The sequence below is a fragment of the Lagopus muta genome, chromosome 19 (genome assembly GCF_023343835.1).
Source record: "Lagopus muta isolate bLagMut1 chromosome 19, bLagMut1 primary, whole genome shotgun sequence".
In the NCBI taxonomy this organism is placed as follows: domain Eukaryota; kingdom Metazoa; phylum Chordata; class Aves; order Galliformes; family Phasianidae; genus Lagopus; species Lagopus muta.
The window spans coordinates 1,765,091-1,780,393 of record NC_064451.1 but is presented as its reverse complement, the minus strand read 5'-3'; the positions used below and the strand labels follow the sequence as shown (position 1 = coordinate 1,780,393).

General features: G+C 47.2%; 1 protein-coding gene across 1 annotated transcript in view; it reads right to left on the bottom strand.

The window, feature by feature from the left end:
• Positions 1–15,303, bottom strand: part of PNPLA7 (patatin like phospholipase domain containing 7) — a 117,070-nt gene that overhangs the window by 31,892 nt on the left and 69,875 nt on the right. The window contains exons 24-27 of the mRNA XM_048965727.1: positions 15,017–15,185; positions 13,755–13,937; positions 13,256–13,374; positions 348–504 (exon numbers count right to left, since the gene is read on the bottom strand). Of these exons, the coding sequence (XP_048821684.1) occupies positions 348–504; positions 13,256–13,374; positions 13,755–13,937; positions 15,017–15,185 (628 nt within the window). The remainder of the gene's footprint in view (positions 1–347; positions 505–13,255; positions 13,375–13,754; positions 13,938–15,016; positions 15,186–15,303) is intronic.

Sequence of the window (15,303 nt, the reverse complement as noted above, 5' to 3'; positions counted from 1 at the left end):
TACAAAAGAAAAAACATTTGTTGAAAGTTGGAAACAGATTCCAGCACATCAAATAAAGACAAAAAAGAAATCAGTGCATGCTAACACACTTGAACAATATCGTTCTGCGTTCGTATCTTAGCGGGGAGGTTGCACAGAGCAAAACCAAGTATGTGGATGCTGCTCTCCTCAAGGAACTCCTGGGGCTGCAGCACAACAGGGAGCAACCTTTGGACTTCACTCTCTCCCTGCCAGGCCTTTGGGCACGCAGATGCAGACGGCTGCACTGCCTCGGATGGCTGCTGCCTACCAATGCTCGTGTTTAAGCTCTCATCTGAGAAGGGAAATGCAACATTTGGAGTTCTCACCATGGCCCACTGCCTGGCTTTGATCCTCATCTGATTGTAGCTGCGTTCTTCTGCGTACAGAGCACTCATGAAGGCACCGATGGACGTTCCTCCAATCATATCCACGGGGATGCCAGCTTCAATCAGCGCCCTGATAACCCCGACCTGGGAGCATCCCCTGTACCAAGAACAAAAAGAGACATTATCAGACAAACAGCCATTGAGAAACCATGGACACATAAACATTGCCTTCTAAAGGAGTTGAATGTACACCAGCTGAACTGCCATTCCACTGCTAAACAAGAGCCAAATACAGAAAAAGCAGAATGGCAGCAGAAGGCTTCAAAAAAGTCTCCCTGATTTCAGTGTGAAGGACAGCGACACGGGAACAACAACCATGGGGGGAAGAGTCTGCATGGCTTCAAGGGAGAGCATCCAACATCCACCAGCGTTGTTCTGGAGCACTCAGGGATGGGTGCATTCCAGAGACCTTTGGGAAAGAAGAATCACTGGAAGAATCAAGAAGCTCAGCCGGACTGTGATGATGGGATGGCTCAGCACATGGACTAATCATGGATTTGAAGATGGAAAGCAGAGCAAATGGAGACAAGCTGTTATCAGAAAGAAGCAATTTCATTCAGCACACAGACAAGGGGCAGATGAGGAGGCAGTGTTTGAGGATGATACCAATTCCGTTGGGACAGTAAACCTAAAATCCTCCTTGATGTCAACAGAGGCAGAAGGATCTTAGAGCAACGATGGAGCCTGGTGATAGAACAGATGAACTTCGATAGGATAAGAAGTAAAAATAGCAAAGCATCTCCAAGCAGGGAAACATGGGGCTACCTGGTAAGGTCACTGCATGGAAAGGCTGGCATTAAGGGAAGGATTTATACACAGACACATAACACAAACTGGGGAACCCGCTGTGCCCACATGCCAAAGGAGTCAAATCACAAATGGGTTTAAATGCAGACTGCACAGATCGGAGCCATGGGGCTGTCAGCAACTAAGCATAGAAAGTCTTGGTGCTTGTGCAGGTAAAGCCAACACGTCGGCTCACTCAGCTCACCTGCATGGACTCTTTGCAGCCTCAGCCACACAGCTGCACAAACTTCCTTTCCCCACCTTCATCCCATTTTTCCGCTCCCCCGCAGCTCGCTCTATTTCCGTCCTTTTTCCCTTTGCTGTTTACATCCCACAGATACTTGCTAACAGCTGCCAAGTCCACTGTAGGTGTCATTTGGCCAAGCTATGCCGAACACGTTCTTTCCATCCAAAATAAATCCCCTTCAGCTGCTGAAAAGCTTTGAGGCAAGTTCTCAGTTGTACCGGTGTAAATGACTTCAGTGACAGATCTGCACTGGTGTAAAGCAGGAGCTGAGAGTAACTCAACTTGTTTTCCTCTCTGAATTCTCCTGCTGCTTTCCTATTGTTTCTTCTCATAGGTTGGAAGTGACCTCAGCTCCAACCCCTGCTGTGGGCTGGCTGCCCTCCATCAGTTCAGGCTGCCCAGGATCCCACCCGACCCGGCCTCGAATGCCTCCAGGGATGGGTGATATTCTGCTACTGACACTATGCTGAGGAGCAGCCCTTATGCCACCAAACCTGCTTCTGGAGAGTGCCTGCATCGCATGGATTCATTTCCACACATTCATTACTATAAAGCATTTCCTGCTCAGAGCATGATTTTAAGCTGGCCAGGACTAGCCTCACCATGGATTGCCTCCCTTGAACCTTTCCCAGAATAGGATCTCCTCATCTACACATTCACGCATTCAGAAAATGAGGAGTTTGATGTGATCACACTGGGTTTGGTTTTATTTCACTGTGTGGATGCCCTTGAATGAATCACAAAAGATTACTGCTGCTTATATTGGCAAATATCACCTCCCCGCCTTGTATGGGCAGTCCCTGGGGAGATTTTCACCTCCCAGCCAAGCGTGCAACAGTTCCTCATCTCCAAAACATGTACTGGTTTCAATGCACTGACCAATAAGACAGAAATGAAAGCACTGAAAGGGATCTCTTACTGACTTGTCCTGGTTATTGGCTTTGGGTTTATTTAGCTTATCACTTAGTTTATCACTGCAGCCTTTCAGTACCTGAAGGTAGCTTACAGGCAGGAGGAGGACCAATTTTTCACACAGTCTGACAGGGAAAGGACAAAGGGGAATGGCTTTAAGCTAACAGAGGGGAGATTTAGGTGAGATGTTAGGAAGAAATTTTTAACTCAGAGGGCCATGAGGCAGTGGAATGGGCTGCCCTTAGGCAGGGCAATTGGGACTGGATGATCCTTCAAGGTCTCTCCAACCAAAGCCATTCTATGACTCTATGACTGCTTACACAAGGTTGCAAAGCTGGTTCCTTCAGCTCCAGCATCCTGAACAGCTTTAAGATGAAACATGCTTGTGTAAACTCAGACACTTCAGAAAAGTGAGCACATTTGAACCCACTCTGTTTCTCTGCGTACCTCCAGCCTGCTGAAAGATGACTTCCTAAACGTTTCTCCCCCTCATTGCTCCTTTAGGCCATCACTTCAACAACAACAACACTACACACAACTCTGCACCAACTTGTCACAGTTGGAGCCTTTCTTGTCCTCTTCTCCCCAGCATACAGCACCCACAAACACAGGCACACTGCCATAGGAAGCAGCATTCCTGGACAGGAGCCGTGCCAGGCTGCACACAGCCCTCTTAGTGACATCCCACCACTGCCTCACACACAGCCACAGCAACTGGAGAAGGAAGGAAATTCAGGAGCTACATCCCTGCTAACAGCCTGGGTACTGGGCAGAAGAAACAAGGATCGGGTGCTTCTTGTAATAGCAGGCACAATTTCACAGGGGATTTGTCCTGTTTCAGGGTGACGTGTGAAGATGCAAGTGTTTGGTACACGCAGCACAGAGGAAGGTTGCTCGTGGTGATGCTGTACGGATGCAGCAACGCCAGAGCACAGAGAGGAATAGAGAAAGGGGCTGGGAAATCTCTGGACAGGAGCCCAGCATCTTGGGAATGGAGATCAGAAGGAAGAGTGGAGTCCAGCTGGAAATGGGGAGGGAGATCAGATGGGGAAACGTATGCAAAGACGAATGACCTAAAGATGACTTTCAAATAACATGCAACAGAACCCAAAGAATTGCCTAGCACTCCAGAAAAGCTCAATCTATATGTAAGCAAAAACTCTTTTCTGTCATGTGTCACTCCAGACAGGCTTGGCTAGCTCGTGCCCTTCACTGAGAGCAGAAATGGCAACCACCAGCTCAAGGAGGAACTGAAGCAGGACCCTGCTCTGCTGTCACTGCCATTACTGCCCTGCAACCTCACCTGAGCAAGGTAAATGAGGGACTGCTCTCTGCATCCATTCTCCTCTTCTGCCACTTACTGCACTACTAGCCAGACTCATCCTAAATGTGCTTAAGAAGCCTCCAAAAGGTGTCCCATACTTCCTAAATCCCAAGCACCCCTTTTTCTTTCCGGTTAATAATTACAAATAAATGATCACAAAGCAAGGAGAGAATCTGGGGGCTGAGGACATGCTCTGTTGAACAAGGCAAGGCAATCAGAGCACAGTCCTTCTGGCAGGAGCTCTTGCAGCGAAATTGCTGCTCCTGAAACAAGCCCCTGCTTTCATCTCCTGGGGAGATGCTGCTGGCATGTAACTCTGTTGCACGGAGGCCAGAGCTCAACTGATAAAAGAAAAATTCTTTCAAGAGCAGGGATGTGCCTGCTCTGTGTCTGCTGCCAGAGCTCCCATTAGATACAACCCACTGACAAAGGCAGCAGGACATTTCAGAGCACGCTGTCTGTAGGAATACAAGCTGTTCTCCACGCTCAGGTCAGAGAGCTGAAGAAAATACGATTACGATCAGTTCTTAACAGAGATGGTGCACCAATATTCCTTCTCACCAACAACACGTAACAGTTCCACAAGCACGCAGAACTCTCATTTTCTGAGCACGACTGTGGTGAAGCTGCAGAAGTGATCGCGCTGCCCCGACCTGCACTGCAGGTACAGACAGGAGAGCAAGCAGCTCAGGTCTCACAGGGCTTCCACTCCAGTCTGAGAAACAAAGCAAGTCTTCTGCATGGTGGAGGAGCACCACCTCCAATACGGCCCCTTTAATCTTCTGCAGTGCAACACCACAAACAAACAAGGCTTGGCAATCTAAGCATGAGTTGACCTTTCCAGCAGCACTATGTCCTAGCTTCCCCAACCATCAGGCTGCCCAGCATCAAACACTTGCCTGCAGAATCACAGTGCTTTCAGCTCAAAGCAGTGACAGAAACCACAGCACTGCACTCCTGTTGAGCTCCTCACATGCTTCCCAGGAAGTTTCCATTGAGGATAACATTTAAGAATGAAGTCCCACTTCTAAGCTGACTCGAGGGAAATAAGTCTCATTACCTGGTCCTCATCCCCACACAATCCCTTGCAGCAGGAAAGCTTTTGCAACCACCTCCTCATGGTGAAATTCCAATTTCTTCTGCTCCCAACCTCGCTCCCCCCTGTACACTAACTTCAGATCAAACTTCAGACAGAATTTCAGAACGATGCACTTGGCAATGCACGAGATGCATCATCCCTCAAGAGACTGAAGCAGAGCCTCTTAAGAGCAATCACTCCGCAGTTCATTACACAAGCATCTGCAAACAGAAGGCCTGAAGCCTTCAGTTCATGACCACATCTCATGAGATTTTCTTAGCTAAGGCAAATACTCATCTCACTGCTTTATTTTTAGGAGTTGGGCTTTGTTTGTTCAAACAATGCACTCCAGGGCTGATCTGGATCAGACTCAAATTAGGAATCCAAACGTAAGTTACCATCTTTGTTTCCAAGGAAGACCCTAGACTCCTTATCATCCCCCATCAGACTGTAGGAAATAACACCAGCAGAACACCCAGGTGTAATTTTATCTTTAAGGATAAAGACTTGAAATTCCTCACTGCTATTTCAGCTCCCAGCCATCCCCCTGGAACCACATCTGCTCTTTGAACGACTCTGGGAATCCGGGCACCTCACCGCACGGCTGACACCGGAATCTGGTTTTCATGTTTTGGTCTGGCTCACTCAGATCGGATCCTCTGCACACCGCAGGAGTACAGACACAGGGCACAAGGCCACTCCTCCAGCACTGACGGGCTCTAAAGCCCCAGCCATCTATCTGAGCTTGAAAGAGGGATACGACAAAGAAGAATCACAGCTCTGAGATACAGACATCTAGCTAGGAGCACGCAAACATACTGCAGGTTATCAGAGAGCTTCCCTTCCACCAAACGCACCCCGTGGCAGTGAGCTGGCTGTGCCTGAAGGGGAGCAGGAGCTGCGTGCTGACAAATGCACAGGCCGTGGGGATTAACCCGGAGTCTCTAACTTCCTGCCCTTGCAAATACCAGAAGGCTGAGGTTGGGCTCAGTATACAAAGGGATTACTTTGAAGAAAGGGAACTAGGGGAAGGATATCTCAAGCATTCAGCTCTTTTCCTGACATGAAGCACAGTCAGCCTCTTTCAGACCATTCTGACACTTCTCTACCATGGAAATCTTGCTTCATAATCATTACTGGTCGCTAACAGACTGAAAAGGCTGCAAATACCTCAGTTTCATTCCTTGGTTTAAAAGAAGAAGGGAAGCATTTTTCAGAGCTCTTTTATATTTCAGTTTCATTTAGCAGTGGCACCACAATGGGTTTCCTGGGGACTCTTGGGCTCCTTGCAGCCAAACCAGGCGAGGGTGCCCTCAAACCTCAGCAGCCCTGGGGAACACACGGACTTTGGTTCTGTAAGCAGACATCACACACAGGATTACCAACAGCCTGGTTGCTCCTAAACCACTGGAATAAAAAGTTAATCATAATAACTGGGTTGGATGTTGGGTTTCAAGCAAATTCCCCAGACACATTCAGCTCACTGCTAAATGCACATTCAGGGAGCAGAACACCCTTTTAAAGCCCCCCAGATTTCATAGTGATAACGGTTTAATCTTCTACAAATACTCCAGAGCATTTCATAGAGGTTGACCTGTGCTGATGCTGAAGCTGAGATGCAGCAGCCTTGTTTTACAGCACACCACAAGCACTTCAGGATTTGCCCAGGCCTAAGCTGGGTCAGGAGCTGAGCAAAGCAGAGCAAATCCCTGTTCCATGCTGCAGTGACTGCCCTCCATGGCTGCAGTAATTCACAGCACCGTGAGCACCAGATGCTGTTGGTGCTTTTTGGAGTCATCCTAACCAAGGTCAGAATGAAGAACAGATGACTTTATCATCAGCAATTTTGTTTCATAGCCTCGTTCAGAACAATTCTTTTCATCAGGATATATTATTTTAATATTTCCAACAGTGGGAATAGCATTTTTATATATTTCTCAAGCTGTCGGCCCTCCGTTTACTGTGAATTCTAAAAACTGTTTAATGGATGACAAATGCAGGGCATGCCTGCAGTTAGAAAGCACTGAGTGCAACCCCAAGCACTGACATCAATAATCTCTTTGCAAAAGGCAGTGCAGTCCCAAAGCACACTGCGTGATCCAGGGGGAATTACTCCAAAGCTGAGCAGTGCCTGTTGATGACAAATAAGGACATGGCCCAGCATGGGAGCAGCAGTTGGCAAAGTATTTCTTCTTTCCCTCTTTCTTTTTTTAATAGCTCCTTTGAGAGAGGATTTGAAATTAAATCCTGGGAGAGGAAAAGAAAAGCAGATATAAGGCAAACAAGCAGGAATGATAGCAGGATGAAAGGATGCAAAGAACACGTTAATCTCCGGGCTTGGGTATGTCTGAACAGGAAACATGCTTATAGACTAACAAAGAAAAGAGAAAGGATGAGGGGACCTACATAGGAATGGAAGCTTGGAGGAGACAATATTAATCAAGTTAAGATGAACAGTACTTCTATTCTGCAACAGGAAGACATGATAATATCAATGCATTCGGGTTCCTTCAATCCCTGTGTGCTTCATACCCAGGGATGCTCCTCTAGTTTCCATTTCTGCAAAGTTTTGAACCCAGCAAAGACTCTGAAAAGTACTTCCTGTATTCTGATGCATATGAGGAATGCTGGAAGCCAAGGAAATGCCTGGGGGATTTTCCTTCGTCCCTCTGTAACCACTACATTGAACATGTTAGGATCCCATAGAGGAAAGCACCCTCTGTGCTCTCTGCAACTGTGTTTTCAGCACACATCTCTGGAGACAGCTTCTGAACTCAGGCAGTAAATCCTTCCCCTCTGCCTCCCATCACTCCTCAGGCACACATTCACCATCTGGGTGCTTGTGGTCAGGAAGGACTCTTCAAAAAGACAACTCCAGCTCCTGCCTTCTACCTGAGGCACAGACATCAATCTCGTGAGCTCACGTCTCCACTTCCAGTGCTGCACTCTGCAGTGTTGGTATTAAAGAATTTCCACACACATATTCCTTCCACTGACCCCACACTAAGGAGCCTCCTATCATCAGCCTTAGCTGAGGAATAAGAATTAATCTTCCTTAACTGCTGGAACTGCATCCAAAGCACCTGCACCATAAAACTTGATGCAGTCTCCCCTGGAGACTCTGTTCCCATCTGAAACTGAACATCATTAATAACCACACTGCTGCCATCGCCTGCACCAGGTTGAAGAAGTCACTGAGTGCTGTCTGCATTTTGTAAGCACACCATCCAACCCTAAGGACTGCACTTCACTATACATACATCACCTCCAACTCCAGGCTTCCCCCATCACAGCAGACATTTCAGCACATCCTGAAGGCTGGGATGTACCTAACAGCTCCACCACTGCTTTGCACTCAGAAGCCTTCTATTATGCCCAGCAAGGCCCACCAAGCTTGGGAACTATCTGACAACACTTCTATCTGCTTTTGTGGGCTATGGAGCAAAATACAGCAGTCCACAGAATCACAGAATGGCCAGGGTTGGAAGGGACCTCAAGGATCACGAAGCTCCAACCCCCTGCCACACGCAGGGCCACCAACCTCCACATTTCAGAGCAGCCCAGGCTGCCCAGGGCCCCATCCAACCTGGCCTTGAACACCTCCAGGGATGGACGGGGCATCACAGCCTCTCTGAGCAGCAGATCCCTGTTGCTAAAGGGCTTGCACAGTTCTGAGTGAATCAGAGTTGCAGCCAAACGTGAGGAATGCAGAGACAGTAAAGCCTCCTGATTTTATTCTTCGTAGAGTCTGGGATCTTGGAATCAGGCACTGAGGGTACAGAAGGAAAATGTGGTTTCCTCAGAGCAAAACGACGATGAGATTTGCCTCTCAGGCACTCTCTCTGGCTTTGGATAACTGGCTAAAGTCCCTGAATCAGAAGACAAACCCAACTCTATGGAGCACAGAGACCCAAGCGAGGCTCAGCACCAAGCAGCCACCAGGCAGCACCCAGCCTCCAAAAGCACGGAGTCTGTGCACTCAGTGCCCTGGGGACACAGTGAAGCAGATGAGGAAGAAGCAGGTTCAGACACGAGCAAGTCCATAAAAAGGAAGGCATAACATGCTTCTCCTGGGCTGCTTTTATCCTCCTTTTCCAGAGGACCAGTGCTGAAAATAAAGAAGGCAGAAAGAAATTGATTAAGTAGGCCAACTGCCCAAAATGAAAAGGCAGCAATTAGTCAAATCCTAAGAGCTGATGAGAGCAAGCAGTGAGGGGGGGGGGGGGAAGGGAGGGGAAATCTACCTTCTCAAGAACAGAGGCAAAATCATAGAATCACATAATACAATCCTAGAACGGCCTGGGTTGCAAAGGAGCACAACGCTCATCCAGTTCCAAACCCCTGCTGTGTGCAGGTCACCAACCAGCAGCCCAGGCTGCCCAGAGCCACATCCAGCCTGGCCTTGAATGCCTGCAGGGATGGGGCATCCACAGCCTCCTTGGGCAGCCTGTGCCAGTGCCTCACCACCCTCTGATGAAAAACTTCCTCCTAACATCCAACCTCAACCTCCCCTGTCTCACTTTATAACCATTCCCCTTGTCCCATCACCATCCACCCTCACAAACAGCCGTTCCCCCTCCTGTTCATACGCTCCCTTCAAGTACTGGAAGGCCACCATGAGGTCTCCCTGCAGCCTCCTCTTCTCCAAGCTCAACAAGCCCAGTTCCCTCAACCTTTCCTCATAGGAGAGGAGCTCCAGCCCTCTGATCATCTTAGTGGCCTCCTCTGGACCCATCTAAGAGCTCTGCATCTTTCTTGTTCTGGGGAGAAAACTGAGTGGGGAAAAGAGAAGAGATGCCTTGATGAAATAAATACCTAGAAACACCTTCAGCAGCAGAGCAGCAGCTCACAGGGGAGGCTGCCATTCCCTACTTGAAGGAAAAGGCTGGGGGAAATGGAGAAGCAGAGCACTGTGGAGCTGGGACAGCAGCAGGACACGGGCTGCACGTGCGCAGGTAGGGGAAGGCAGCAGCACCCAGCACGACATGCAGCTCATCACTTCAGGCACAGCACCCAGAAAAGGCAAGAAAGTGCTTGCAGCATCTCTGATGCACACTGTGTTTGTATGGTACAGCACTCATCAGGCTATCCAAACAGAAGCGTCAAATGCTGTGTATTTTCCTAATGCGTCTATGCAGAATCGGCGCATTGGAGCAAATTAACTCCTACAAGAATGACATGATAATCAACAACAAGGCTTGTCATCACAGCGCAGTGTCAGTCAGCCCTCTGCAACATCACGACCAATTGTTTTTCTCCACAGCCCCGGGGACTCTCAGATCCTTCTCTATTAAGTATTTACTGCCCGTAAATTTCAGTTTTCCAACAGCTCTGCTAAGACAACTACGGAAAACCAAAGGAAGGGTGGGCTGTGTGTGGGACGGCTGAAGTTCACGACAGTGACGTATGGGAGGTTCGTGCCTTTATTGCAGGGTTTGCTGTGTCATTATTCTCCCAACTACATTTCAAAGGTATTATTTTCCTAAACTCAAATCTCTTTTCCTCCCCCCAAGCTCCTTGGCGATTCTAACTGAAATTAAGTTAGCACTTGACTATAGCAAAACACTGTAATTTCAGAACTGTATCACTTTGATTTGTTGTATTTTTAACTTCACAAGAGAAAGAAAACCCTCAGTTCCTACACGCCTTTTGTCATGACAAACCAAAGATAATGACTAGGAAGCTGCTTTGGTAAAACCTCCCGAACTGACTGTCATTGGGATACAGACAAACATCCCAGAAATAACAGTAAATAATTGATATTACTGGAGCCACAGGGCACAGCACCTCTCACAGCTCAGCCGGCACCCTGTGCCGTTTCTGAGCCCAGTCTGACTCGTGCTTCCAGAGCAGTGCAGGTTACTCCATGCAGAGTGCTACCAAAGGCCACACTGAGCAGCCAGAGCCTGGCAGCCACTCATCATGCTGGCCACTCAGCTGGCCTTAAGCACAGGATGATTTCCAGTACCCAGTGCACAACCTCTTGTAGCTTTGTCAGTAAAGAAGGCGATCTAAGAACTTTGGCCTGCAAAGCTTTCAAAGGCAGATTTGTACAGAGCTCAGAATAACTCCATCTTTTCCCAAGAGCCTGGACTGTGCTCTCACTTGGAAAACAAATTAAACAAAAAAAAAATCCGAATCTTTCATCCAATCACAATTTTGATGACAATCTAGCTACAGAAATAGCACGCAAGTACCTTCCTGCTGAAAAACACAATGCTCCCACCATCCATGTGCCACCAGCATGAGCTCTCAGAAAAAGCTCTTTGGGCCATGAAATGTAAAAAAAGATTTTAAAGAAGGAAGCGTCATATTTACCCACTATCTGCCATTTTATCCTCTTAGAGTCTTCCACCCTGCACAGATGCAGAGATGGACAAATCAATGGCTGATGAGACATGAGGACGTTGTTGAATGGGTGACTGCATCCAGCAAAGCTAAACACAGCAGCTGTGCAGCGCTTCAGATCTGGGGAAGACGACAACACAGGACCAACAAACAGCTCTAACAAGCCTGCTCTTTCTTACCTCTGCTCTTGAAAACCAGCAGGTGGTAGCTTGCAAATTAAGCAGCAGAACAAAAAAAATTAGTTTGGCAAAAACTACAGCAGTATTTACAGACGGGAGAAAGGAATGGAATAAGCAAAACGTGCTGCCAGAAATATACAAGTACATGTATTTTAGCACAGCATAGGCTTCAGTAAAGAGAGATCTCAGCTAGTAACAAAACAAAGCAACACAACCAAAAAAACCCACAAGAAACCAAGTGTTTTATATCAGTTGATAAGAAATCTGAGATACACAAATTAAATACAAGCTCCCTTCCTCTGCTTTATTTTGTGCCTCCACAGGATAGTGTTAATCTCAGAAACGAAATACTGAAATCATCTTAGGTGAAGAAACTGAGAAAGCAGCCAGGATAAAGGCTTCTTTACAGACAGTCGAAGAAACAGCCAAAGCAAAGCACTGGCTGTCTCAGCATCGAGTGACTAATCAGAACAAGCTGTCACAAAGGAGTTCTAACCTTCACTTACAGGGAATATTCCCTCCCCAAAGCACATGGTGGTCCCAAGACAAAAATGTGCTATTTCCATGAATCTGAACCAACAGACAATATGTAACCTATATATTCATATTTCTATTTGAGAGTGGCATTTCAAAGCACTGATTTAAAGGAGGGCAAGAACACGTTGATGAAGATAACCAGGTTGGTGCCCTCTTGAATACTAAATTCTACATCTTCCTCAACAGAAAAGTTTCGAAGTTGAAAGGAATTCCAAAGAAGAACATTGGTAATAGTGCATTTCCAAAGCTCGCTTGTAATTCAGTTGGAATCCTAATAGGAGTGTTCAGCACATGCCCCAGCCTTGTGTCTGCAGACACACAGACGATCTGGGAGGCAGGGCTGTGAGAAGCACACAGGTACCTGGGGTGTCACGTCATTCTAAAGCAGAGAACATTCTCTCCTCAGAGAATTTAATTCCTCTGGCTGTCTAAACTTTGAAAAGCTTTGAGGGCCTTGGAAATCTCGACAGCCACACTGTAATGCAAGAATCCATTGGGAAAAATCCACAGTGCAGACCAACATAAGAAAGGTCACATTTACCCTCATCATCTCCCAGCGTTAAGCCCAGCGTATGAGAGGGCTCATAACAAACAGTACCAAACCCTCACATTCCTACCTGGATCACAGAATTACAGAATGGCCAGGGATTGAAGGGACCTCAAGGATCACAAAGCTCCAACCCCCTGCCACACGCAGGGCCACCAACCTCCACATTTCAGAGCAGCCCAGGCTGCCCAGGGCCCCATCCAACCTGGCCTTGAACACCTCCAGGGATGGACGGGGCATCACAGCCTCTCTGGGCAGCTGTTCCAGCACCTCACCACTCTCTCTCTAAAGAACTTCCCCCTGACATCCAACCTCAATCTTCCCTCCCTCAACTTCAAACCATTTCCCCTTGTCCTGCTGTTATCTCCCCTTTCAAAGAGTTGATTCCCCTCCTGTCTGTAGGCTCCCTTTAGGTACTGCAGGCTGCACTGAGGTCACCCCACAGCTTCTCTTCTCCAGGCTGAACAAGCCCAGCTCCCTCAACCTGTCACCTGTAGGGAAGGTGCTGCAGCCCCCTGCTCATCTTTGTGGCTCCTCTGGATCCTCTCCAACAGCTCCCTGTCTTTCTTGTACTGGGGGCTCCAGACCTGGACACAGCACTGCAGATGGGGCCTCACAGAAATCCACAAAATCCACAAAAATCCAAACAAAAATCCACCCAGTTATGTTTGCATAAGAGAAGCATCTCCTCAGCCTCTCTCCAGAATGTTATTTACAGAACAGTGCAGATTTTATAGGATGCCTGTTGTTCTGTTCTAATCACAACACCGCAACAGTGGTGCTCCAGGACTCTACAGCAATGCATCCACATGCCCGGGACACGCCACAGGACACACAGCAGCAGGCTGGGATCTCTGGCAGGAGACACCAGAGAACATTCTGGGACCTACCTGGCTCCCCCACCTCCTAGGACCAGAGCAATGGCATTTCCAGTCAGAACACGAGCCAGGCGAGAGAAGTCCGAGTGGCGGTCAGGTGGCTTCTGGAACACACGCTCATACATCTCTATCTGCAGAAGGGAGGAACACAATGGCTGTTCTAAAAGCCATTCTAAAAGAAGGTCTTACAGCCCGTGTTAAGAACATACCAAAAAAAAAAAAAAAGGGGGGGGATTGTAAACTATTCAAACAAGCCTAATAATCAACTGCATCTCCCATAATTTTGCTGAAGATGGAAGAATTTCACAGTAGTGCAGCATTTTCTGTAAAGATATTTTCTTGGTCAAAGATTTAAAAGTACTGATAAACATGGAAAGCCAGACAGATTTAAGGGAACAGCAGCAATGTAACACTCAGCTGCAAAGAGCATCCTGCAACAACACCGTGTCAGAGAATGTTTGAAACACGGATTACAACTACTGCAGCCCAAGCACCAAATCAAGTCTCTCACCAGCTTTGGCAAGCTTCTTTTGGAAAACACTCTTCGTGGGCAGTGGATATGAAGATGTGCAGAACACCAGCTCCTCATATTGAGCCATTCCACAGTTCGGGATGGGAGAGGTCCATCCTCCTTATGGAGCAGAATCAGCTGCTTCTGGGCTCGGACCGCTGTGTTCTCCAGCATCCTCTCCAGCTAGAGGAAATTATATACACCAAAGGAATGGAGGCATCAGGAACATGCTGCTCCATTATTAACTTAATGAGATGTTCTATTTTGGAATACATACATGCACGTGCAAATACATGCCTGACACCTGATCTGAATGTGCAGATTGCTGTGCACAGTGGGAACCTCAAACAAGATGGATTTAGTCAACCACGCTGATAGCTGTGGGCTTATGTGGCAAAGAGAACTCTAAAATTGGACAAGGATTTAAATCTGAATGTAAAACAGTGATTTTTATCTAGAACACACTCCATTAAGAGCACAGCACAGGTGCATGCTGTTCACACAGAATGAAATTGCTTCTCAAGTCATACCTGAGCCTGAAAGCTTTCAGTATGCTTTGTTGTTTTTTTTTTAAACATCCAATCAGACCATTTTTTTCTCTTTGCCCTTCTTACTTCTTGTTTCAGACATCTGATGGTGAGTTCCCATTACTGTGCTTCCTGCCTCCCCCATGCTGACAAAGAACCAACACCAGACACAAAGGAACTCTGCAGATGGGAACAGACCCAGGCTCTTTGGAGGTCAGACTCAGCACTTCACAATCTTAATAGTCCTATTTTTTCCCCCTCCAGTTCCTGTAGAATTTGTGCCTGATCATCAAGCTTTAGCAATTAAATATTAAGGATAAAAATAGGTGGTAGGGAAAAAAACGGCTTACAGTCTGTAATAAAATACAACACAACTCACAAATAGCTTTCCCTACACATGTACCATTAAATGTACCAAAGATTTTATCTCCTTATCTGGAGATTCTGCAGAGAAATTCTGGACAGAAACATGAATGCCATATTGCTTCAGTGCGATTTGGTTTTGATTTAACATTGACCAAAATGATTCTTTGGAACTCTGCTGGAAATATTTTTAAAGCTTGTCATTTCAGAAAATTCTCATTTAATTCCTCTACTTGTAATGAAATATTCCCAAGAAATCCATTATTTATGCATCACTGGGTATTAAATCCCCGGAAATTCACTTGTGTGAAACAACATTTCTTCTGCTCTTGACTGCTAACACTGCAACCATGGAAAGAAGCTGTTCCACACCTCTCCAACAGTGGGCTCCTGGTCTCCCAGCCCTACTATCAAGATGCAGTCAGCCTGCCTGATGCAGCGTTGAGTCCATGGAGTAAGGCTGCTGTCTGCCTGGTAGAGGACGATGCGGTGGATGTCCTCCTGCTGGCCCAGCCAGCTCGTCAGTCGGTACTCATGGATACTGGGGACAGAGAAAACAAACTTCTTTCATACCACAGCTCCTGCCAGAGTGAAGTCCTGCACGCCAAGCACAGCATCTGAAGAGCAACAGAACCTTGCATCTCTCACTTGCTCAGTCT